Here is a 26724-nt window from a genome sequence, read left to right on the forward strand (position 1 = left end):
CTTGGCCAATAAAGAATTCTATTCTATTAAATTCTATATGGCTGCTGCTTTCCCTATCCCCCTACTATCTTTGTCATCATCAGTTTTGTGTCTATGAAAAATATTCCATAGGCTTGCAAAACTAGAAAAATAGTTTCAAGAAAAGTGTCAATTCCTAGCCATTTACATTTCTAGTTATTGTATTTTTGAGTTGAGCCATATTCAGCAATGTTGTAGAATCCTTATTTTGTGACAGCTCCAGTAAATATTGTTCCTTCCCTCTGTCACTTGAAGTAATGTTTTATGACTTACATGTAGTCCAAGAAATATTATAGTATCCATCAAGTTGTGCTCAATAGATTCCAAAGATCAAAACATCCAAATTTATTTTGGTATGCCTAAAGTATAATTCATTATTCCAACATTATTCTGTTTATCTCTAGGTCAACAAAACATTTTTTTAAAAAAAATCCTCTTTCTCTCTGTACTGTTCAATAAACAAATGTCTCTATAATGGATGATAATCTCTTTGATAATTTGCTGTGACTAAACATAATATTCTTTCCTCCCTCGCATTATATGTCATTTTAGCAAGCAGGAAATGCAGTATTTGGCATGAGAGAGGGAAGAAAAAAGGAAAGTAACATAGCATTTGTGTTTAATATCTTTACATTTTTTTAAACTATGGCATGGCATTGCTAAGTGAAATATTGACAATAGAAATTTGGGACTCTTTATCTGATTTGAATTGCATATATGTGTATCTCTCTACTGTTGGCTGGAATGCTCTGCATATTCCCTAGGAAATATGTGCTCTTAATTTTTTTTTACTTATTCCTGAGCAAAGAAGATAAGTGAAAATAATCTGAAATGATATATAGGTAGTCCTCGACTCACAACAATTCATTTAGTGACCATATGAAGTTACAACAGCATTGAAAAAAGTGACTTATGACCATTTTTCACACTTAGGACCGTTGCAGTCTCCCTGTGGTCATATGATCAAAATTCAGATGCTTGGCAACTGGCTCATATTTATGATGGTTGAAGTGTTCTGGGATCATGTGATCACCTTTTGCGAAGTTCTGACAAGCAAAGTCAAATGGGGAAGCCAGATTCACTTAACAACCGTGTTACCATCTTAACAACTGCACTTAACAACTATGGCAAGAAAGATAATAAAACAAGGACAAAACTCACTTAGCAGCTGTCACACTTAGCAACAGAAATTTTGGGCTCAATAGGCAATAGTGGCTTGTGCCTCATTGTATCAGACTCAATGATGGCTGTAGGGCAATTCATTCATTTGGACTGCTGGACTTTGCATAGCATGTTCATGGCTACACTTCAAAAGTAGGCTTGGTTTTAGGGGAGAGATAGGGTTTTTTTAAGAGGAAAAAATGGTCTATTAAAATTTTACAAGTTTTAAGGCACCAGCTTTGCCTCTTGACCATCTCCTCCCACACCAAACTTGGTCCTATTTTGTTCAGGTTTTGGAGTGTTACTGTGATGATGAACAGAGTCCCAACCCTCTTCATGTAAGTTATTTCCAGAATTCCATTGAAGTACATATTGCTATGGCTCCAATTACCAAAACTATATTTTGTCAGATAAATAGAGAATGTTTGGATATTTACTTTAACACTTTGCCCACTGGCCAGTTAGATGTGTTATGTGTTCTTGATTGGCCCTTTACTGCTCAAGTTCCCTTCCTTTCCTTTGCTAATTTGGCTGAATGTAGGCAGATATTTTTTTTAAAAAGGTGCTTACTTGCCTATAGTCTTAAGCATTCAATAGTTGGAGTTTGTGTACTTCTGCCTCACCTCTGAACTTTTTAATATAAAATAGGTTAAGTGGTGGTGTTCATTCTTATACTGTACTATGGCCAGTAGTGTGCTGAAGTTAGTACCTGATTGCTGATCGTTAAAATTTTCTGGAGTTTGACAAGCTGGTGAGAACAGAGCTCAGCTATTCAACTGACAACACAGCACTGGCAATGGAGCCATCAGTATCACTGAGGCTTGGAAGTGTTGGGAAAATGGGGTGGGAGGGGAACTGGTTGTTAAATATTCACCTGCACACCACTGACTGTGGCAATGCTACTGTACTATTCAAAATCAAACATTTCTACAAATACTGAATTAAAATTAGTATCTTACTCTGGAGAATGTAAATTTGAATACTTGATGGAAACAGTTTTGCCCGTTGAAAACCACCACAAGTACAGATCATGCATTCCATTATTATTGTCGTGTCCGACCCATCGCGACCCCATGGACAACTTTCCTCTAGACCTTCCTGTCCTCTACCCATCCCCCAGAGACCATTTAAGCTCACGCCGACTGCTTCAGTGTGTCTATCCAGCCACCTCGTTCTCTGTCGTCCCCTTCTTCTTTTGCCCTCAATCTTTCCCAGCATTAGGCTCTTCTCCAGTGAGTCCTTCCTTCTCATTAAGTGGCCAAAGTATTTCAGTTTCATCTTCAGGATCTGGCCTTCTAAAGAGCAGTCAGGGTTGATCTCCTCTAGGACTGACCTGTTTGATCGCCTAGCAGTCCAAGGGACTCACCGGAGTCTTCTCCAGCACCATAGTTCAAAGGCCTCAATTCTTTGACGCTCAGCCTTCCTTATGGTCCAACTTTCACAACCATACATTGCAACTGGGAAAACCATAGCCTTGACTATATGTACTTTTGTTGGTAGGGTGATGTCTCTGCTTTTTAGTATGCTGTCTAGATTTGCCATAGCTTTCCTTCCCAGGAGCAAGCGTCTTTTAATTTCTTGGCTGCAGTCCCCATCTATGGTGATTTTGGAGCCCAGGAAAATAAAATCTGTCACTGCCTCCATTTCTTCCACATCTATTTGTCTTAGTTTTCTTAATGGTGAGTTTCAAGCAAACTTTTGCACTCTCCTCCTTCACCTGCCTCAGAAGGCTCTAATTCCATTATTATCACTCTAAAATGTAGATTAAATTTATTTCAACATCTTAGACCAGGGGTTCCCAACCTTTTCTATACCCCTCACCCAGTTGTGGGATTCAAATAATTTAACAACTGGTTCTCTGCCCTAATGACCAGCTGGGTGGCTCAGTGGTCATTTGACGTGGCCAACTCAACGTCACGTCAATGAGTGCTTCACCTTAGCTGTTACAATGTAGTAAGGGTTAACCAGAGAGGCAGTTTCTATAAGCAGGGCAATAAAGATTAGGCTAGAAACAACACCAGAATGTTTCCTTCCTGCCTTCCTTACAGGATTAGCCGTGTAAAGTGGAAAAAAACAAAATAAGATTTCTTCCAACAACCAGTTCTCTGAACTGCTTAGAAAGTTAACAACCGGTTCTCCAGAATAGATGCGAACTGGCTGAATCCCACCACTGCCCTCACCCCTAGAACGCTTCTGATATATTCTCACACGCCTTACAAAAGTAAATAATTATATGCATAAAATTATGCATATGCACTTTTATTTTGAAACTTCTAAACCCAAGTTTTCGCACCTCCTGGAATATTATTTCACACCCCCAAGGAACCCCTGTCTTAGACATTAATTTTAAAAACCCTACAAAACGTATAATCCATTGAAAGGAACATTTTGAATCTGCTAACAGAAATTCATGTTATTCCTGAGCATACCATACACAGACAGTCATACACACAAACTCTATTCGTGAATAATTTACAAATATCATTTATCTTACAAGAGTTGCTTAGAGGTTGAGATGAATGTGACATCTGAAACATCCTTAATTTGTATCTTTCTGGAACGCCTAGATCCCATAACATGTTCACTATTCTGATTTTTCCATTGATATCAATAAGCATTAAGGATGCTCAGTACCTGATTGGAATGAGCTCATCAGAGCAAAAATGCTTCAGGCACCAGATGGTGGGTGCTTTGAAAGGCCAGGTTCATGAAGGCTGCAAGCTAACGTTGATATTTAAATTTTAATTAACTTGTTTGTTTCAGTAGTGTACAAAATGAAAGTGCATATCAAATTCAACTAAAAAGAGAACATTTTTTCATTGTGAGATGATGATTTTGAGATGGTTTTAAGCAGTATTTTAAAGACTGCGTTTTTTTTTTCCTGAAGGCCTTTAGAGTTTTGGCACTTTTATTTTAAAAGATTTCCAAAGAGAGGAAATTAAAATATAGACTGGGGACATATAGACATAGGAGAAATCCAGCAGGTTCTGACAGGTTCTGGAGAACCGGTAGTGGAAATTTTGAGTAGTTCGGAGAACCGGCAAATACCATCTCTGGTTTTGCCCCAGAGTGGGGTGGGAATGGAGATTTTGCAATATCCTTCCCTTGCCACACCCACCAAGCCACGCCCACAGAACAGGTAGGGAAAAATTTTGGATTTCACCCCTGCATATAGAGATATATAAATAAAACAGCACAGGTACACACATACTCTTTCTAATCATTTTGATCAAAGGTATTGGCATTCGAGAAGTTATATTAACCAATGGATGTCCTGGAGGTGAAACAAAGTGTATTGTTCGTGTTGAAGAATGCAGAGGACCAGCAGATTGTGGCTGTAAGTCATGATGTAATTATAAATTCTAGTTAGCCTATAAGAATTTCATGGCTCCTTTCCATAATAACATGCATTCATTATAAGTCTGGTTATTTATTTACTTAAACTTATAGGTCACATCAATCAAAATAGAAACTCTAGGCAGCTCCAACAATGTATAATATTAAAACTAAAGCAGCATTCTGAAAAAGAAGAAAGAACAAATGATAATAGAATGTCCATAGTGGAGAGAATAACACAATACTATTTAGCAAAAACAATATAGAATGCACAACAAGGAACCTGGTGGCGCAGCAGACTAAACTGCTGCTGTTAAAGTAGCACTTAGCTGCCAGCTGCCTGCAATTACTGTGAGTTCAATTCTCACCAGGCTCAAGGTTGACTCAGCCTTCCATCCTTTCGAGGTAGGTAAAATGAGGACCCGGTTTGTGGGGGCAATAAGCTGACTTTGTATAAAATAGAACACCGCTTGGGGGGGGGGGGCAAAAAGTCCTACTAAGCAGGTATATACAAAAGTATGAAGGCTATTGCTTAATGCATTGTAAGCTGCCCTGAGTCTCCGGAGAAGGGCGGCATATAAATCAAACTAATAAATAATAAATAAACAAGAAGCCAGATCACAAGCCATCCTCTTCTAGAACCTGCTGAAAAGGGCCACATCTCCAAAAGGATCAAACTTGTATCAATTTCAGGGGAAATGTTGTTTCTGGAGCAGAGACACAGCTTCAGAAAAGCCCTTTTTCTGAGGTTCCACAACATGACAGGACCTGGACTGAGCCAAATCTGCCAGGTCTGACTGGACAGAAAGAAACAACTAATATGAAGCCCTAAATCAGTGATGGCATATATTTTGGACTTTACAGATCAAAAATTTGGAAAATGCCTACCTTGACTCTTCTGACACCTCTCTCTCCCTCCCTCTCTCCCTCTCTCTCCCTCTCCCCTCTTCCCTCTCTCCCTTTCTCTCCCTCTCTCCCTCTCCCTCCTCTTTCGTCTTCCATCTCTCTCTCTGGAAATTATAATTTCCAGAGCTTTAGATGGTTGGAATGAAAAAGAAGAGGCTAACCACAAATTGGGCTAAATTCTTGGTGATTACATGGAGTATTCATGCAGTTTCCTCATGGAAGTGGTTCACCATTGTAATCTTCTAGAATGCTTTTTTCAATTCAGTTCCTCAATTTTGTTTACAGCTCTGTAAACAAAACTTGGACTCATATCCAAGTTCTAACCCAAGTCCAACCCTACTTAGTTTCCAAAAATCATTAATATAGTATGTAGTATCATATTTTAATATTATTTAATTACCGTATTTAAATAATATTTTAATAATGGCATGAAGTGATGATTAAAACTGTTTTCTTGTAGGGGGCAAACCTATTTCTGAGAGTCTTCTTAGTGTGAAGATACCATGTATATTTGTACCTCCAGAAAATCGATTTCAATACATTTGGAAAATGTTGATTCCAGACCAAGTAAGTAATACTGTATGTTTGTATCTTGTGAATTTATTATGTGATTTTGCAAATTATTTCTTATTTTGTATCTAAATTATCTTAATTTAACCATTTATTAGGTAGATCTAAAATTAATGCTACTTTTACCCGATTCTAAATCAGAGAAAAAGATACAACCTTGAATGGGAAAATTCAAAGTTAACATCAAAAATATATTCAAAAGTCATTTAAAAATGGTTCATTCTTTATTGCTTTCTGATCTAAATAAGGCACTATCTCTGCTCCTTGTATCATCCTTCATTATATTTCCCTGAGGAAAGATTTTTTTTTTATTTGCAACAAATCTCTTTAAATCCATCTCCAAATTCAACCACATTATTTTCGTCCATGCCAAGTCCAGATGAATTCTGTCTTTTAAAATATTTTATTTAGGATCAAGCTATTCAAAACCTAGGCAGAAGTAGAATATGAAAATAAACTTAATTGTAGACTATATAGTAGTCATTACTGTTTTTATTTTTATAGAAATGTTTATAGAAATTTGTCCCCTCATCTCCATTTTTCCATATTTAATTAAATAATAATAATTTTGATGTTAATATTTTCCTTAAAACATATTTCTCTGGAATATATAGTGTAAAAAAAAATCAATAAGAGTTATAAAATTATAATTCATTCTATATTTTATTATCATTAACACTTTCTTTGCCTTCCAGAATATATTAAAACCTGGGTTTCTCTCCAAATGTTAGGTCCAGAATATGAGGAGAATATATATGTGCATTTATTTTTATGGGATCGTAATGTAGTTACCTTTTGTTTTTGTAATATTGATTTGTGTGGATTGTTAGCAGATGGATTTATATATTTAAAAATAAATAAACAAATTACACATGGGCAACCAATTTTTGATTCTCCAATTGCTGCCAAATAGTTCCCAGCAATCTCTGTCACTGTGACAAATTGCAGGGTGCTTAGTGTTGTGGTTTGGCAACTTTTACAGGAGCATAGGATCCTTTTTTGGGAACTAAAATGATAACGTGACTGGAATCTTCAAAATATTCTTGTTTTGGACATTATAAGGGACCACAGGGAGAAAAGCACCAAACTTTTCACAAGATGTTGATGTAAATTCCTAATTATGAAATACATTTTGTCTTTTTTATCACCTTTGAATCAATAGCAATCCCTCATTATTCCTAATGATTCAGCTATTTTGGAAGTACACAGAGATACTCACCCCGTTGCATTTGAGTGTGATACAATAGAACATGATGAATTGATTGCATCTGTAAAATATACAGTGTACACCACAGCTGGTAAGTTCATGAAATTTGTAACTGTTTAGTCAGATAGTACTTCTCTTAAATGAATCTTTATGGAAAGAACGACACACTTGTTTGTTTGTTTTTTTTAAATTTGATTTATATGCCGCCCTTCTCCAGGGACTCAGGGCGGCTTACAATGCGTTAAGCAATAGCCTTCATACTTTTGTATATACCTGCTTAGTAGGGCTTTTTGGCCCCCCCCTAAGCGGTGTTCTATTTTATACAAAGTCAGTTTATTGCCCCCACAATCTGGGTCCTCATTTTACCTACCTTAGAAAGGATGGAAGGCTGAGTCAACCATGAGCCTGGTGGGATTTGAACTTGCAGTAATTGCAGGCAGCTTGATGTTAATAACAGTTAATAACAGCTTTAATCTACTGCGCCACCAGAGCTCTGTTGTTAATTTATTTATTTTCAATTAAATGTTTAAGGTGCCCTATCCTTTATGAATAGGGATGCGGTGGCTCAGTGCTAAGACGCTGAGCTTCTCAATTGAAAGGTCGGCAGTTCAGCAGTTCGAATCCCTAGTGCCACGTAACGGGATGAGCTCCTATTACTTGTCCCAAGCAAGTAGAAAATTAGGGACCACCTTTGGTGGGAAGGTAACAGCGTTCCATGCGCCTTTGGTGTTTAGTCATGCCGGCCACATGACCACGGAGATGTCTTCGGAGAGTGCAGGCTCTTTGGCTTTGAAACAGAGATGAGCACCGCCCCCTAGAGTCAGGAACAACTAGCACATATGTGCGAGGGGAACCTTTACCTTTATCCTTTATGACTGCCAGCAGCATAAAATATAGAAGATTTAAAATAACAATCCACCCCATACAATAATATGAAAGGAGTGTCTGGAGAAAACAGCCACTATCAAAAAGATCATGTGACCCACTGCTTTAGTCAAAAGCCAGGGGAAAGACCGAGGTTTTAAGGGATTATCTAAAAAATAGATCAGAGTGGGTTCCATACTGATTTGTATACACATCCACTTTCCTGGTTCCTGTCAGGTGGCATTGCTTAATTGATGGGACCAGGAACTTGCTAAACCTGCTGGATCACACAGGGCATTTTTGTATATGAGAGACAAGATATCTGAAATTCCATTAAAATAGGAATTTTTGGACTGGATGACACAAAAGAGTTGGCATTTTTGTGTATGTGTTTCTTTGCTGTCATCTAATCTCATCTGCAATCCATATATGGTGGCCATAATTTAATGGAAAAATGTTTACACCAGTCTAAATTCCTTATTCCCATTGAAAACAATATTTGTATGGCACCAGTTCATGTTCTGTTTTTTATTTATTTATGTATGTATGTATGTTAAGTTTCAGAAATGGCCATTTTTAATTTGTACTGTATAACATTTAATCTAGATTTTATCTGTAGCATTTCAGAAGACAAGAACAACAGGAAGTAGCTGGTGTCACTTTGCTCAGTTCTCCCCAAACCCTTTGTAAATATCTTGAAATACAGGTAGTCCTCGATTTACAACAGTTCACTTAGTGACCGTTCAAAGTTTCAGTGGTACTGAAAAAAGTGACTTATGACTGTTTTTCAGTTACAACCTTTGCAGTATCCCCATGATCATGTGATCAAAATTTAGATGCTTGGCAACTGGTTCATACTTATGACCATTGCAGCATCCCAGGGTCATGTGATCATTTTTTTCCAACCTCCTGGCAAGCAAAGTCAATGAGGTAGCCAAATTGACTCAACAACCAAGTTACTAACTTATCAACTGCAGTGATTTACTTAACAACTGTGACAAGACATGTTATAAAATGGGGCAAAACTCAATTAACAAATTCTCACTTAACAACAGAAATGTTGGGCTCAATTGTGGTTGTAAGTCGAGAACTACCTGTATTACAGAGGAAAATTGTAGTGATACAAGTACCTGCAGCTGTCATCTTGCATTTTGCAACCAGAGTAGATAATAATTCCAAGACTTCAAATGAAACCTCCAATCAACATGAAAAAATGCCCCCTTCTTTTGAAATAATGCTGTTCTTTTTCTACTGTAGTTACAGCTTATTCTTAACTATGGTAGGTAAATTTTTTTTAGGAAAGCTTTTGAAAAAGCTCTTATGTACACTGTGAGCTTATGCACCGAAGACAAATTCTTGTGTCCAATCACCCTTGGCCAATAGAGAATTCTATTCTATTCTATTCTATTCCATTCCATTCTATTCCATTCCATTCCATAAACTGTCATGTGGAAAAAACCTCAGCATGGAAACAATTTATATTGTCTCTTTGTAAAGAAGACAAGTACATGCAGACCACAATGAGACCATATATAGAAGTAGAATAGTGAGTATTAAACAATGCCTTAAATTATTGTGTAGAAGTAGACATTTTATTACTTTAATCTCCATACCTCTGTTAAAGCCTGAGAGTTTCATCTTGCTTTGCATTTACCCAACTTACTCATAATTGAAATTTGTAAAGCAAGAAACAACCTTGATAACAGGAAATAGAATTAAAACAAATGTTCCAACTCTATTATTCTGTTACTCTGTTTCTGAGACAGTATTTCATTTAATATATGTACTGTTAGTGTGCTATTGCTTGCTTGATATATTTTAAGCTATGAATTCACTGTGATAATGAAAATTGTATTGTTTTTAATATTGGGTAAATCAAATGATGTATCGAATTGACTTCTGCTGCCAGTGGCAATTTTGCTTCTCCCCCTACATATAACCCAGATGTTATATATTCTAGAGAAATGAGACATAAAATATAAAATTCATTTTAATAATGTGCTGTGAATTCTCATGTGTATGTTGATAAAAAGTAGGGAAAAGGAACAAGGAATATTGCTTAAACTGAACATCTCTATTTTTATCTGCCTTTTTTTATACATAACTACTGAAAATGAATTTTTTTACCTTTTCTTTAAAAATAATATAGTTTAATTCTTTTTATTCCTTGTGAGATTGATTTATCGCCCAAAGTAGGGGTACTGATTCTCTTGTCAGGAAAGAAGCGTTGTTGTTGTTAGTTGCGAAGTTGTGTCCAACCTATTGCGACCTCATGGACAACATTCCTCCAGGCCTTCCTGTCCTCTACCATCCTCTGGAGTCCATTTAAGCTCACGCCTACTGCTTCAGTGTCTCTATCCAGCCACCTCGTTCTCTGTCGTCCCCTTCTTCTTTTGCCCTCAATCTTTCCCAGCATTAGGCTCTTCTCCAGTGAGTCCTTCCTTCTCATTAGGTAGCCAAAGTATTTGAGTTTCATCTTCAGGATCCGGCCTTCTAAAGAGCAATCAGGGTTGATCTCCTCTAGGACTGACTGGTTTGATTGCCTTGCAGTCCAAAGGACTCACAGGAGTCTTCTCCAGGACCATAGTTTAAAGGCCTCACTTCTTTGGCGCTCAGCCTTTCTTATGATCCAACTTTCACAGCCATACATTGCAACTGGGAAAACCATAGCCTTGACTATATGCACTTTTGTTGGCAAGGTGATGTCTCTGCTTTTTAATGTGCTGTCTAGATTTGCCATAGCATCCCTCCCCAGGAACAAGCATCTTTTAATTTCTTGGCTGCAGTCCCCATCTGTGGTGATCTTGGAGCCCAGAAAAATAAAATCTGTCAGTACCTCCATTTCTTCCCCATCTATTTTCCAGGAATTAAGAGGGCCGGATGCCATGATCTTAGTTTTCTTAATGTTGACTTTCAAGCCAACTTTGTACGCTCCTTCTTCACCTGCATCAAGAGGCTCTTTAGTTCCTCATCGCTTTCTGCCATTAGAGTGGTATCATCTGCATATCTGAGGTTGTTGATATTTCTCCCAGCAATCTTAATTCCAACTTTTGATTCATCTAACCCTGCCTTTCTCATGATGTGCTCTGCATATAAGTTAAATAGACAGGGCGACAACCTTGCCAGACTCCTTTCCCAATTTTGAACCAATCAGTGCTTCCATGTCCAGTTCTCACTGTTGCTTCTTGACCCACATATAGGTTTCTCAAGAGACAAATAAGATGGTCAGTACTCCCATCTCTTTAAGAACTTGCCACAATTTGTTGTGATCCACACAATCAAAGGCTTTAGCATAGTCAATGAAGCAGAAGTAGATGTTTTTCTGGAACTCCCTCGCTTTCTCCATGATCCATGATCCAGCGTATGTTGGCAATTTGATCTCTAGTTCCTGTCTCTTCAAAATCCTGCCTGTACTTCTGGTAGTTCTCAATCCACATACTGCTGGAGCCTAGCTTGTAGGATTTTAAGCATAACCTTACTAGCATGTGAAATGAGTGCAATGGTGTGATAGTTTGAACATTCTTTGGCATTGCCTTTCTTTGGAACAGGAATGTAAACTGACCTTTTCCAATCCTGTGGCCACTGTTGAGTTTTCCAAATTTGCTGGCAAATTGAGTGTAGCACTTTTACTGCATCATCTTTTAAGATTTTGAATAGCTCAGCTAGAATACTGTCTCCTCCACTAGCTTTGTTGTTGCTCAGGTTTCCTAAAGCCCATTTGACTTCACATTCTAGGATGTCTGGCTCGAGGTCAGTGACTACCCATCTTGGTTATCAGGGACGTTAAGCTTGTTCTTGTAAAGTTCTGTGTAATTTTGCCACCTCTTCTTAATCTCTTCTGCCTCTGTTAGGCCCCTGCCATTTTGGTCCTTTATCATGTCCATCTTCGCATGAAATGTTCCCTTCATATCTCCAATTTTCTTGAAGAGATCTCTGGTCCTCCCTATTCTATTGGTTTCTTCTATTTCTTTTCACTGTTCATTTAAGAATGCATTCTTATCTCTTCTAGCTATTCTCTGGAATTCTGCATTCAACTGGGTGTATCTTTCTCTTTCTCCCTTGCCTTTCAGTTCCCTTCTTTTATCAGCTATTTGCAAAGCTTCCTCCGACAACCATTTTGCTTTCTTGCCTTTCTTTTTCTTTGGGATGGTTTTAGTTGCTACGTCTTGTACAATGTTGCGAATCTCCGTCCATAGTTCTTCAGGCACTCTGTCTATCAGATCTAATTCCTTAAACCTATTTGTCACCTGTACCATATATTCATCAGGAATATGATTTAATTCATACCCGAGTAGCCTAGTGCTTTTCCCTACTTTCTTCAATTTAAGTCTAAATTTTGCAACGAGAAGCTCATGATCTGAGCCACAGTCAGCTCCTGGTCTTGTTTTTACTGACTGTATAGAGCTTCTCCAGCTTTGGCTGCAGAGCACATATTCAATCTGATTTCTATGTTGACTGTCTGCTGATCTCCATGTGTAGAGTTGTCTCTTGGGTTGTTTGAAAAGAGTGTTTGCTATGACCATTGTACTATTTTGACAGAATTCTATCAGCCTGCGCCCTGCTTCATTTTGTACTCCAAGGCCAAACTTGCCTGTTTTTCCGGTTATCTTTTGGCTTCCTACTTTAGCATTCCAATCCCCCATGATGATAAGGACATCATTTTTTGGTGTTAATTTTATAAGGTGCTGTAGGGTTTCATAGAATCGGTCAATTTCATCCTCTTCAGCACCAGTGGTTGGGACATAGACTTGGATTACTGTGATATTGAATGGTTTGTCTTGGATTCAAACTGAGCTCATTCTGTCATTTTGGGGATTGTATCCCAGTATTGCTTTTCCTACTCTTTTATTGATTATGAAGGCTACTCCATTTCTTTTGAGGGATTCTTGCTCACAGTAATATACCTGATGGTCATCTGAATTAAATTCACCCATTCCTGTCCATTTTAGTTTGCTGATTCCTAAGATGTCAATGTTCAGTCTTGTCATCTCTTGTTTGACCATGTCCGGCTTGCCTTGATTCATGGATCTTACATTCTAGGTTCCTATGGAGAAAAAATCTTTACAGCATTGGGCTTTCCTTTCACTACCAGATGCATCCACAGCTGAGCATCCTTTCGGGTTTGGCCCAGTCGCTTCACTTTTTCTGGCACTACTAGTACTAGCCCTCTGCTCTTCCCGAGTAGCATATTGGACACCTTCCGACCTGAGGGGCTCATCTTCTGGCGTCATATCTTTTTTCCTTTTGGTACTGTCCATGCGGTTTTCATGGCAAAGATACTGGAGTGGGTTGTCATTTCCTTCTCCAGTGGATCACGTTTTGTCAGAGTTCTCTGCTATGACCTGTCCGTCTTGGGTGTCCCTGCATGGCATAGCTCATAGCTTCATTGAGCTACGCAAGCCCCTTCGCCATGTCAAGGCATTAATCCATGAAGGGGAGAAGCATTGTAGAATTCATTTAATTTTTGTTATCTCCCCCCCCCTTTTTACTTACCAGTAAGGCACATGGGCTGTGGACGCCCTATCTCTTGGGGTTGTGGGGAGGACATCAAGTGAGAGCATGTCCATGGAAAATAGGTATGGCAGCAACGATTACCAAGCTGTTAAACTAAAGCAGGAGGCAGACTGTGGGTATGTAGAGCCACTGGTTTCTGACAGAGGAAGTTCATTCTTTTACCTTTACCACTGTCACTACATAGATACGTGTACTAACAAGCTGACTCAGTAACTCTGGATTACATTTCTATTTCTGTATAAATCCTGAATTGTAAAGAAAAGTAGAGACTATTACTATTTATCCAAAGGAAGGCACTGAATTCAAGGCAGAGTCAATCTTCCTTTTATTGGTAAGGAAGCATAACAGTATAAAGATTTTTGTATGTGTTTATAAACTTTTTCCCCTTTTTTTTAATAAATGTTTTTTCTTTTGATATCTCTCTCTCTTTTTAGAAATCTGCCTTAAATTCACATTTTAAAACATAACAAAAATCTTTATACTGCTGAGCTTCCACATCAATAACAGGGTGATTGCTAACTCTCAATAAAAATTAGTATAAATTGACTAGCCACAAGAAATACTTTCCAAATTGTAGGGGCAGGGAAAAATAATACTAATGATTACTGATTACATTTATATGCAGTTTAAAGCACCTCATTTGTAAGATTTTCACCTACACAGTACAGGCACACTTCATCTATTGTATATAAACAACTCACATGTATTCATGCACACAAGCACATAGTTATGAAGGAAAAAACTGCAGAAATCTGATTTCAGCCATCATAAGCTTGCTTGTCCTTCCTTCCTTCCTTCCTTCCTTCCTTCCTTCCTTCCTTCCTTCCTTCCTTCCTTCCTTCTTTCTTTCTTTCTTTCTTTCTTTCTTTCTTTCTTTCTTTCTTTCTTTCTTTCTTTCTTTCTTTCTTTCTTTCTTTCTTTCTTTCTTTCTTTCTTTCTTTCTTTCTTTCTTTCTTTCTCCCTGTCTTTATTACTTTATAAGTAACTCAAGGCAGGAAACATACCTCATACACCCTCCTCCTCCTATTTTATCTACAATAACCCCAAGTGGTGGGTTGGGCTGAGAAAGATTGATTGGTTCAACGTCACCCAACCGGCTTTCATCGGTTAAGGTAGGACTAGAATTCAGTCTCCTAGTTTCTAGGCCAGCACTTTCACCATTACACCAATACTTCCACTTGTCAATGCCTGGTTTGAAACACATATGCTTTGTCAAGGTATAGATCTAAATCGTGTATGTTTGATTTGTGAAAATGAGACTCAGCAGACGCATTTTGGTGTGAGAAGCAGTTAGGAAAAATCATAGCCAGCAGTGAAACCGATAGGAGGTAAGGGAAAGGAAGGCACAGTAAGATTGCAGAAAAGAGGCACAGATAGACCAGTTGGGTGTGATACGTTTGAATTCAAATATAGCAATTAAGAGAAAGCATTGGCAGGATTTGGGATTTTGGTTTGGCTGAACAGTGGCCTGTGCAAAATGGTCCATTAGAATACTGTATCCGATGAGCCAGAATGTGACTCTTCATGTACAAAACATGTTTTCCATTTCATTTCGTGGTTGAAACAAGAAATTTAATCAGTAATCAGCAATACCCTTGTGCTCAGCTGCAAGTAATAAGGTCAGTTATGTAAATTCCAGTGAGTTAGATGGCTCTTTCTTCCAGGAAATTAGGCCTTCTTGCCCTGTTCAGTTTGTGTACTAATCTCATCTTCATATCATTCCCCACAAGATGAGCTTCCACCATCAGCCTCTCCGATGATGAGATACCATCAGTTGAGGTTCATAATTTATGGAGAGTGTTTTCATAAATAATAGTGGTTCCCCCATTGCAAACACTCATCTTGTACTTATAGACAGCAATGAGAAAAGCAAAACTGGGTCTTTTCTTGACTTCTTACCTTCCTTTCCATCATTCTACCTTTCCAACCCTTATGTTTGCATCTTCTATTCTTGGTGATAGATATGTAAAATTATGTTTTCCCCTCCATCATTCATAAATAATTATTTAAGACAAAACGGTCCTTTTCTTCCAGTAAATAAGGGCATTTTCCCCCCCTGGGCTTATGGCTATTCATGGATAGTTGAGGAGGTAAGCTTTGCATGCATACAGTTTCACAATGTTTGATGTATTCTTTTGAAGCTATTATAGTTTTACAGCACTTGTATTTCATGACATCGAAGTTGATTCATCTCCTACCAGCCAGCCTTATTGTCAAACAGTCGTAAACAAAAAACACATAACAACAACAAAACCCTAATAGCACAGTATTTTTAGTTTAAGGTTTTCTCAAAGGATTCTGAGAATGGATTTTTTTAAAAAAAATGAGTTGGGGAAAAAAATAAAAAAAAACTTATTAGTCAGTTCTTCCCCATCCTTTTATAGGTTATGTTTTGCTGCTGTTAGTGGTAGTTTTCCTACCATTAGTGCCCCAATTTAATGCCATCAACTAGAAACTCAATTTGGACACAATTGCTATTTTGTAAATAGAGTCTTCTCTTAGTATGAAGAAAGTAGCAGTGCAATTGTCTTTTATTTGCATGCATTAAAAACTAGAGATAAAAAAACCCTGTCATCCTTCAAACAGTTGGAATAATATAAACAATGTATCCAAGAAAAATGTATTTTCTTGTACATCATGTACAATTCAGAAATTTTCATTACGGATTTGGAGGCCATAGGGTAGGCAAATGTAAAAGGCACATCAACTATTATGAGCAATCTTTCAGTTCTGAGATGGATTTAAGAATAAGATGGGTATAGTGTAAAAGCTACCCAAAGGGAGCATTTTGGACAAAGTTCATTTTCTGTTGTACTAATCTTTGATTGTTTATATTCACAATTAAAGTGGCTTCAATTTCTAATCATGTACTGGTTCAGAAACTGTCAGATTTAAAACTTGTGAGTTTGTTTTTGTTAAACATGAGTTACAGCAACTGGATTCTGTTGCAAAACACAAATACTTCTAATTATGGGCCAGGAAATTGCTTTGCACATCAGAATATACTATGGGCATATCCGGTCTTTATAAAAAGTCATTCCTAAATACTCCACCTTGCTCCAAAAATTTAGGATAGAAAAAACATTACTTTTGCTAATACGTGGGAATTTAAAAAAAAATCCCTATGCTGATACACTACAAATTGCTGGAGATCTGTCAATAGATCTTGGTCTGCATGTTGCCCATACTAACAGGTTATATCTAGTAGAAATAAACTAAAAACCCTTTATGTTTTTAACTGTTTTTCCATCATCTCATTAATAAATGATTTTGGTATATGGGCTTGTCCCCGCACTGCTGCTCTATTTCATACACAAGCCTATTTTGGTTTGTAACTTGCTTTTGACAAAACCAGTGACATAAGGCAGTTTATTCATGTTTTCTGATAATAGTTCTGCGGGGGAAGCTGTGTGTTGTAAGTGAAAGGGATGATTCTTCTTATCTTGCCATGTGAGGAGAGAGCCAGACGAGAGCCAGAGTGTGCTCCTTGTTCTGCCACCCATGTGAGTGAGTGTGTTGGCAACAACAGGGGAGGAGGTGGAGGCGGCAGCTGGCCAGTTTTCATAAATGGCAGCATCTCCCACATGAACATGGCACAGTTGGCTGTGCTGAGGCAATTCCGCACTCAGTTTTCATTAATTCAGTCCATTTCCTTTGCAGGCAAAGGCTGTTGCTTTGCAACACTTTGCCCTGTAAAACACATGTGGCATATTAACTAGATTTGTCATTATCTGGGATGATCTAAAGAGGTTTAATAATAACGATAACATCTAAAGAACACAATATTCAGCCGTTTTGCTGTTTCTGCCGAGAAACAAAATATTTCCCTTTGCCTTCCACAGATGACAGCTGTCCCAGCTCATAATTTTCAAAGAATTCTTCTCTCTCCTCTCCCCTTGGATTAATATCCACACAGGATTCCTTTTCCTAGAGATATGAAGTCTTCAAATCCTCAGAAGTTTTTTTTTTTCTCCTAAAGGAAAGGAAAAGTATTGTTCCATGTCACCCTGTATACAGGGTATGTAAGACCCACCTGACTCGAAACTTGGATGTTCAAAGTTGAGAGTTTGCCCCATAGCAAAAGATTAATATAGAAACAAAAATCTTGGAACCATGAACAAGAAAGAGGGTACAATGCATCCTTCAGTTCTGGAGGAGAGCAGTTTGAAGTAGTCCTGCTATCTTTATCACTATTATCAGGTGTCCATTTCTAAAATCTTTTTTAGAACTTTGTGCACAAGTAGAGTAATTTGAACAAAAACCAATACAAGCCTCATATAAAACGCACTAATAGTATCTGAACTAGCTTGAAGCCTTTTTTTAAAACAAGAACTATCAGATCTGTGTTGCTGCTGTAAGTTTTGGGATAAGATCTAATTTGAGAAGGTTCTTAAACTCTTTTTAAAGTTTTCCATAACATCCTCAATACAGAAGGGTTTTTTTTGTTACATTGCATATACTGTACAAGTAAACATTGGATCTAAACAATTCTTAACTGAAATTCTTAACTGCTGTATATGTTTTGCTGGAGCATATTTTCAAGTTTAGGGAACCAATAACAGTATTCAAACCCTTTCTGCCCTCGTGGTAGCTTCTGACAACTAGCAGAGGAGAGTTGCATTCTGCTTTTCTTATTCTGAAGATAATATTCTAGATATCTTTTTAAGCTATTATATTACTGGAACAGAGCAAAGATCAAATGAGAGTGACCCATCTCTATTTGCAGCAAAATCAAAAATAATCCTGATTTGCTCATTTGCCTGGCTTGCCAGCAGCATTTCACTAACATTGGCTGATCTCAGAATTCTCAGTAGGATCATATTTGGTTAGTATTTTGATGAAGATCACCAAGGGTGATTTCTAGGCTATAAACTAGACTGAGAAAAACCATCCGGGAAGGCATCTCCATATTGTAAGAAAACTATATAGACACTCCATGAAATTATCATGAATTGAGCACAACTTGAAGAGAACTTTAGCTTATATTCTCAATTTATATATGACTATTTCCACATCTTTGAATCACAAGTATGTCTCTCGCTATCACCCTAGTCTTCGATATCTTACCACCATCTCTTCAAGCCTCAGTTTGATTCATTGCACTATGAAACCCCAAATTTGGTCTCCCGGGCTCTTCTCTATCTACTGTATATATCAGAATAAATTCAAATACTGTTTGCACTTCCTTATTTGCTTGTAGAATGTTTGATGAGAATGTTGCATATTTGATGAGTGCATATTACATATTTTCTACATAAGCTATACTTATGTATTTAGGTCCAGAAATAATTTTTGTCTGTGTGCACAGAACCAGTTTGTTATGTTACACTTACAAATAAAAGCTATCAATCTAATAGATTTCCGTATCACACGTAAGAAATTAGAATAGAGTCGTATCAATTACAGAAGTTTATCATAGGTGATACATTTGCCACAAAGGGATGTTTGGAAAAGGCCTCGGAGACATCATGATAGCAAAAATTCATTAAAACATACCCATTCTGTAACCACCTTATATGAAGTAAATGAAACTTCTGAGTAAATGATGAAACAACTACTAATATTTAAATTTATTTTAAATTTTATTTAGTATTTATACTAGATAATGGTGGAAGTACCATTAGTTTTATGAATAAAGTCAAATGGCTTAATTGTCTACAAACATATTTGCCACTAAAAAGAACATTCAGTTGATTTCTTGATTTTATCCTACCAGCAGGGGTGGGCTGCTGGGGGTTTGCAGAGAACCTCTAGCTAAGATTCTGTGCAGTTTGGAGAATCTCCAAATCCCACTCCTGGCTGGCCTCGCCCACCCCTCCCCTCCCAGGAGTTCCCATGTGGCTTGTTTTGGATGCAGGTAAGTGCAGGGCACGCAAGGAGGCTCAGAGAGGACAAAATACAGGCCTACCGGAAGTTCAGGAAGGCCGGAAATGGGGCTTGGGGAGCGTTTTCACCTTCCCGAAGGCTCGAGAAAAGCATCCGGAGCCCAGGGAGGGCAAACACCCCCCTTCCTGCACCACACCATGGTGCAAAAGGCCAACTAGGCCATGGCCACCATGGCCACGCCCACCCAGCAACCGGGCAGAGAACCCCTTGCTAAAATTTTTGAAGCCCACCCCTGCCTACCTGCCAAATTGTTTGAAAACCTTTGAATCAGAAAGATCCTGCATTTAAAACAAAACTCATAATGACTATAACGAATACTTTTTCTACAATGTAGAATCCAACCTGCGATTATTAATACCTATTTATGTGTATGTTGCAATCCTTGAATACTTTTTAGAGCAAAAAACAGGAATCAAATTTTCTAGTTGTATTTTGCTTCTGTTAGAATGTTTATTATCAAGTCAATGGCACTGATGATTACCTCAAGGGAGAGATTCTGGCTTCTTACTGGTTTCTAAATAGCTACCAGACTATTTGAAGCCAGATGATTACACTGTCCTACTGTGCCATCAGAGAATTGTGTGGCTCTAACAAGCATTGTGGCTATGAGTCTAGAGAGTGAATGTTCATAGTCTAATAGATACAATTGTTATGATTAAAGAGAAAACATCTATTAGGCAATTATCAGTTGTATTAACATTCTTAGGGGAGTAATATGTAGGTTGAACTCATTGATTCCTTCTGAATGAAAAGGACTATACCTGTTGTTTGAGCCAATGCAAGCTTCCCTCATCATGTTTAAAGAGAGGACTGTGAATCCAGTCTGCAAAGTAATAGCTGTTTGCTATGGTTGTAATCCAAGTAAACTATTGCAGTTATAGTTTGCATTTTAAAAGCCATTCACACAACAACCAATAATAAAATATGATTTGTCCAATTGAATCTGATCTTATATTATCACATTTTATATGAAAAACCTAACCTTCATGTAAATTTAGAATGCAACTGCCAGAATTTCCGACCAGGTGGGGATTTTTGTAATTCAAATACATTTTGATGTATTCAATGTGAGTGCTCCTAATTATATAAACAGCTAGGCTTGCTGCATCTTATGTTGCCAACACATTTTTTTTATTAGTTTATTTGGGGCATCTTTAATAGATGCCCCAAATAAAGCCTGTAGTACAGTGGACTAAAGCACTGTTATTAACAACTGCTGCTTGCAATTACTGCAAGTTCAAATCACACCAGGCTCAAGGTTGACTCAGCCTTCCATCCTTTCAAAATTAGGTGAAATGAGGACCCGGATTGTAGGGGCAATAAACTGACTTTGTATAAATATACAAAAGTATGAAGGCTATTGTAAGCCGCCTGAGTCTCCGGAGAAGGGCGGTATATAAATTAAAGCAAAAAAAAAAATTTTTACTACTGGCCAAAACATGAAGTATTTTCAATATGCAAATGAAATAATAGTGACTTGCAGAGTTTTTGTTTAATTTAAAATAATGTAGTATTTCATGTATTTGCAATATCACTACAATAATGATATTACATCATCCATGACTATCCTAAAATATATCCAGTCGGAATTAAGATTAAAGAAATTAGATTTTAACTGGCAAAGAATCTAGGTAGTTTGACAGCTGCAATTGTTATTCTTTCTTTGATATTAGACTTACATAGAAAAGATTACAATAGTTTTGGTTCAGGATTATAAAACCTTGGTTGGTCTTTGATGACGGTCTTCAGGAATATGGCTCCTGCTAATTGAAGAGCACGCAACAAACAGAAACTTGACAGAAACATAAGTGAGAGACAAGGATATGTTTGCCTTTGGACAGAAACAACACCTAAGTTGTGGGTGGGGGTTGAATTCAAATGATATTAACTCTGAAGAAGCATTGCAGTGCAAACTGGAGGGTATTGGATGCTATGCTAGGGAGAAGATAGAAATACAAAAGAGATTGAAAAAAAGCAATGAAAAAAAGTGAGAGGGGGACTAGGGAGGAGGCTAAAAAGTAAGAACAATAGTGGAGAGATTTGGAGATAAAGCCAAATGTTCTGCTGGAGCAATGGTATGACATAAAGATTGCATTAAAAAATCATTGAAAGGGAAAGGGAACTTGTGGCTCTGTATGTTGCTGAACTCCATTATTCAGCAGGGTAGGCATCACAATGAATAGTCAAAGGAGAGTAGAAGATGCAGTTTGAGAGTTTTGAAGTATTAACTTAATCTGTGCCTTATTGGAAGATTGGAAGATGTAAGTAAGGAAAGCTTAGAGTGTAGATTGGTTAGTATTTGAGTTTCCAGTTCTTATTGCCCACAAACAACAGGAAGACATACCAAGTGAACTGATATTTATTAAATTAATGAAGGGTAGTGAACTAGTGTTGGTCCAAAGGCCAAACGTATTCCAGGCAAGCCAGGCAATCTATAGTTCCAAAGAGTTGAGCTGTAGCCTAGAGCAAGCAAGGATAACAACTACAGGCATATAATGGAGTATGTGGATGATTTTAGGGCCGTGATGGTGAACCTATGGCACGTGTGCCACAGGTGGCACGCAGAGCCATCTCTGCAGGTACGCGAGCCAACACCCAGGTCAGCTCCACAGTACATGCCCGCACGCCTCCCTCCAGCCAGCTGATTTTTGGTCTCTTTGCCGGGAGACTCTGCTGCGCCCGCTGCGGCCTGTTTTTTGGTCCCAGGAGATTTCAGAGAGGCCTGCTAGCACCAAAACAAGGGTTGTGTGTGCATGTGCGAGGGGTGGGGGTCACACGCGCATGCATGGGGGGGCATTGCATTATGGGTGTTGGCACGCGCGTGTGCACTGTTGTGCATGGTTGCCCTTTCGGCACCTGAGGATAAAACGGTTTGCCATCACTGCTTTAGGGGATGAGGGGAAAAGATGTTGGCCAAGAAACAATCGGACAAGAGAGGCAAGAGTGCCCAGTGGCTTAATGGTCAGAAAAAGAAGCACCCACTCTAATTTATCAAGCAGTTAAAAGTGGTGGGAAATTTGTATCTTCAAATTTGCAAGATTACACTTAATGTAACCTTGCAATAAAACAGGATTACCTATTTAGTGGTGTTTTCTGTCTGGTTTACCTGGAAGGGCTGACAGGTATAACTACTTCTCATGTGTTTTCCCAGCAAACCTACACATATGGACTTAATCCATAAAACCTGATGATACACCATTCTTTCCCTTACACATTTGTTCTATTCATATTCATAGGTCTAATTAACATACTACCTCATGTAAACATGTAAAAAAGACAGAGAAGATAATTGTTCAAAACGGGTTATAGTGACTTCTGAAAATGAATCATTGTGGAATGTTTCAACCTTAATCATTACAAAGGGCAGAGGAAGCTGTCATCTGTAACCAGTTGCTGATTAGGAAAAAAAAATACTTTAATAGAGAGACACGTCCTGGTTTTAAATCTAGTGGATGACTTAGTGAGCCCCCAGAAGGTTTATTTGATTAGGAACAACTGCTATAAACCTGAACTAAATTCATATTTTAAATGTGAACACTTCCTCTTCAGACATAAGAGTAGAAAGCAAAAGTAAAGATTTTATATCCAGTCTGGACACAATTATATTGGTCCAGTATGCTCAACCAATACCAGTACAATATACTACTATAATTTCTTATTTTGAGTTTCAGGCATGATCTTTGAGATGTTTAAATAGAATCATTAAAATGTAGTTCAGTCTGGTTAGAGGACAGAGGATTATTTCTTTTAGTATTTTTTTGAATGTCATCTAGTAATTCAGTCTTGTGACAAATGTGTGCTATTAAGCTGTCATTGTGTATTACCATCTTAAAATAACATTTCAAAAATGCCATAAATAGAGATGTTCAGATACAGACACCCAGTATAGTAAAGTATACTTTTAAAATAATAGATAATGACATGTGAAAATTTCCTTTGTTATTATTTTGTTCTGTACTAATCATCAACTTGGGAGTACAGCACTTTCCACAGCTTTTCTTATTTTAGCTTTTTCTCTGTTAGAATCATTCTTTGGATTATATAAAACAGGGGTTTCCAGTCTTGGCAATGTTAAGACTTGTGGACTTGTGAAGGTTTACTGGCTGAGGAATTCTGGGAGTTGAAGCACAAGTTTTAAAGTAGCCAAGATTGGAGACCCCTGGATATAAAGAATAACTCCAATAGTCATGACTCGAACTTCAGTTTTACTTCAAATATTATGTATTGTTTTGAACTGTATTTTATTTACTTAGCCCACCTGAACCTCACACTCGTTAAAATGTTTTATGTAACACTTCAAAGGGCTATTGCACTTTAAGTCAGTTTTTAATGGAAATCTTACTGCGAGCAATTGTATCTATTTATTTTTCTAGTTTCCCACACGTTCTCTTAAATTATTTCTGCTGCTATACTCTTAATCTTATCAGAGTGAGGCAGCTTTTTTCCAACTATTTGAAGGTCAATTTTGCCTAAGAGTGTGGTAAAGCTCTGTCTTGTTATTGATCTTACTATTAAAAGATATTCCTTTATGTGTCTTGTTGTATCACAGAAACTGCCCAATTTTAATTGAATTTCTTCGTTCATTTGCCATTTAGAACTGTTCAGTCGATATAAAGCAATTTATGATAGTGCAGGTGTATGGCATCCTTTCTTTGTATTTTTTAGCTTTTCATAAAATACTATCTAACCCTTAAAATGCGTGGAAAATGAAGACTTTTTTCTAATTTTCATCTAGTTTAATTTTCATCTAGTTTAATTTTCATCTAGTTTTAATTTTCATGCAGTTTATTTTCATAACGGGCATCACAGCAATGAGAAGTTTCTTTCTCTTTAGAGCTGGAAACGAGACGTTTCAAGAAGCCAAGTACAGATATCGTATTGGTATTTGTCCTCATAACTGGAGTTATTGTTTGTGTTGGAGTTATCTTCGCAATAACCTTCATCATTCTTAATTGGTAGGTAGAGCATACCTAAATTTTAATTGCATTAGGATTTGCGTTTGAGTAATAGTTAACATTCACACTACCCCTCCTCTCTCCAGAAGCAGTGCTGTACTCAGGAGAGAGGTAGGATGATGTGTGAACTCCAGAAGGTAGCTTCAGTATGTTCAAGTACAAAACAAAAACACTCACACAGACTTGCTTCTCTGGCAGATAAGAGAGAGAACGAGATTTCTAACATTGCCAGATGCTTTTAATTGAGATGAAAAGTCTTGCACATGCGCACATGTATACATAGTCATGCATACACACATCAACATGAACAAAAACACAATTGCTTCTTCCTTAATGATATACTTATAGTCCTTCTCCAGAATTTCAAAGCAGGTATTTATAAGGCCAGCCTTCCTAAGAACACAGATAGAGGTGGTGTAACCTATAAGAAATTTCTCAAAGAAAGATCCAGGAGAGGCATGACACTATGCTGAACATCAAGGAGACTGTTGAAAAAGAAGAGGAAGTAACTTGACCGTGAGCTAGGAAGAGGGTGTGGTCACTAAAGAAATGGAAGAAAATTAAAAGGCAAATTAGCAAAGATGGAAAGGAAGGAGCTAGAGAATATAAGAAAATTAAGAGGAAATTAGATCAGAAATTCAAATGTTAGAACTACATGGTGTAACATGAAACAGGGCTAAGAAGACCTTTAGTGTCCTTTAGTGTAACAAAGTTATATTAAATAATATAGCGGTACTTACTGTATATCTGGAAACTCCTACAAAAATGGTTGGATTGAGAAGTTGGATTTCTCTCTTAGATAAATAGGAAAATCCATGGCTCAGTATAGCTGAGCACACTTTTGAATGGCGTGTGCCTCAGGTTTACTCCCTAGCATCTCCAGTTAGAATTGAGAGAGATTATGTAAAATGTTTTTTTTTTGCCAAAGAATATGCTTAACATTTGGGGGGGGGGCTGAAGATTATAAAATAAATTAGGTAACATATTCATGATCCTTATTGGGTCACTCCCACCGCCCTGCCCAATTTTAGAACTTACATTTCTGTTGTTTGTTTGTTCTCAGTCTCAAAGTAGCAGAGTGCTGTCCTTTTTTAACAATCATGGCTAGATGATTTCTGAAGAATGCAAAAATAAGATTTGGCTACCCAATATGATAGTGCTAAGCTAAAAGACTTATAAGAAATGTACCTACAATACAGAGAGAGATCCCTTTTGCTAATTTTGTTAATAATAGCTTATCTAACGTATCCAATACCTGTTGACATTTGCTCAATTATTGTTTGGGTGTGATTTTTATTATAGGGCTGCTGTGAAAAGTTTCTGGCAGACGAAAGTTTGGAAGAATAAGGATGATTTAGGTTCAGTGAGAACATCCATGGGGCCGGCAACCACAGTCGAAGCATCTCAGATGTCGCAAGCAGAAACCTCTGTACAGGAACAAGGTTCCTATCAGGAATGGAATGCAGCAGGTGGAGAAGCAGAAGGGGAAGGAGAGAAAGGAAATTATTAAAAGAAAGAGGAAAAAAAACTATTTTATATCAGAGAGATTATATTAAAAGATACACAAACTATTAAAGAGTACCACTTCTAAAAAGTGACTTTTGCTGCTTTGATGAACATTGCTTTGAAACAATAAAATAATGTGGTGTGAAACTGTAGGAACCAGATATAAAGGTGGATTTCTTCTGTTACGATTAATGTGATTCACCGGAGGCTTTTGCCTTTCTGGGTTCTTGAAAACCAAAAATGAAATATTTTAATAAGGAGTTACCAAACTTGCAACAAATAAATGGCACTCTGATTCTAAATATTTATTTTGTTGTATTTTTCTATGATGTATTCATGTTTTACAAAATTATGACAGTAGATTTACTGATATATGTGATATTTTAAGGAATTTATGACTTGTGTATGTGCATTTGGCTGTATGCCAGGGCAGACCTTTGTTCCTGATTGCCATTGAATTCACTGCACTATTTTGCAGTTATATTTAGCAATCTATGAAAGACTTTTTCATGATGCGACATGTTAATAATATTTTCAGAAAGATAACATGATGTAATCTCATGATAAGCTTATGTGCTGCCCACATGATATATTATAGTAAAAATGGAAGCAGGATTCACATACAGTGTTAAACACCAATAAACATTAAGCATAGGTTGTTCTTTTTCAAGAGGTAAGTGGACTTTCTTGTTTTTCTTTGAAAACGTTTCATTTCTCATCCAAGAAGCTGTTCTGAAGAAGCTTCTTGGATGAGAAGCAAAATGTCTTCAAAGAAAAACCAGAAAGTGCAGTTGACTCTTG

The 26724-nt window shown here is 37.4% G+C and overlaps 1 protein-coding gene across 1 annotated transcript in view; it reads left to right on the forward strand.

The window, feature by feature from the left end:
• The window catches only part of SPACA1 (sperm acrosome associated 1), a 29767-nt gene extending 3540 nt beyond the window's left edge, over window positions 1–26227 (forward strand). The window contains exons 3-7 of the mRNA XM_034408954.3: window positions 4415–4516; window positions 5882–5988; window positions 7154–7289; window positions 24297–24417; window positions 25720–26227. Of these exons, the coding sequence (XP_034264845.1) occupies window positions 4415–4516; window positions 5882–5988; window positions 7154–7289; window positions 24297–24417; window positions 25720–25927 (674 nt within the window). The 3' untranslated portion in view covers window positions 25928–26227. The remainder of the gene's footprint in view (window positions 1–4414; window positions 4517–5881; window positions 5989–7153; window positions 7290–24296; window positions 24418–25719) is intronic.
• Window positions 26228–26724: the final 497 nt, after the last annotated feature.

The sequence above is a fragment of the Pantherophis guttatus genome, chromosome 1, assembly GCF_059756535.1.
Source record: "Pantherophis guttatus breed Tessera chromosome 1, ASM5975653v1, whole genome shotgun sequence".
NCBI lineage: Eukaryota > Metazoa > Chordata > Lepidosauria > Squamata > Colubridae > Pantherophis > Pantherophis guttatus.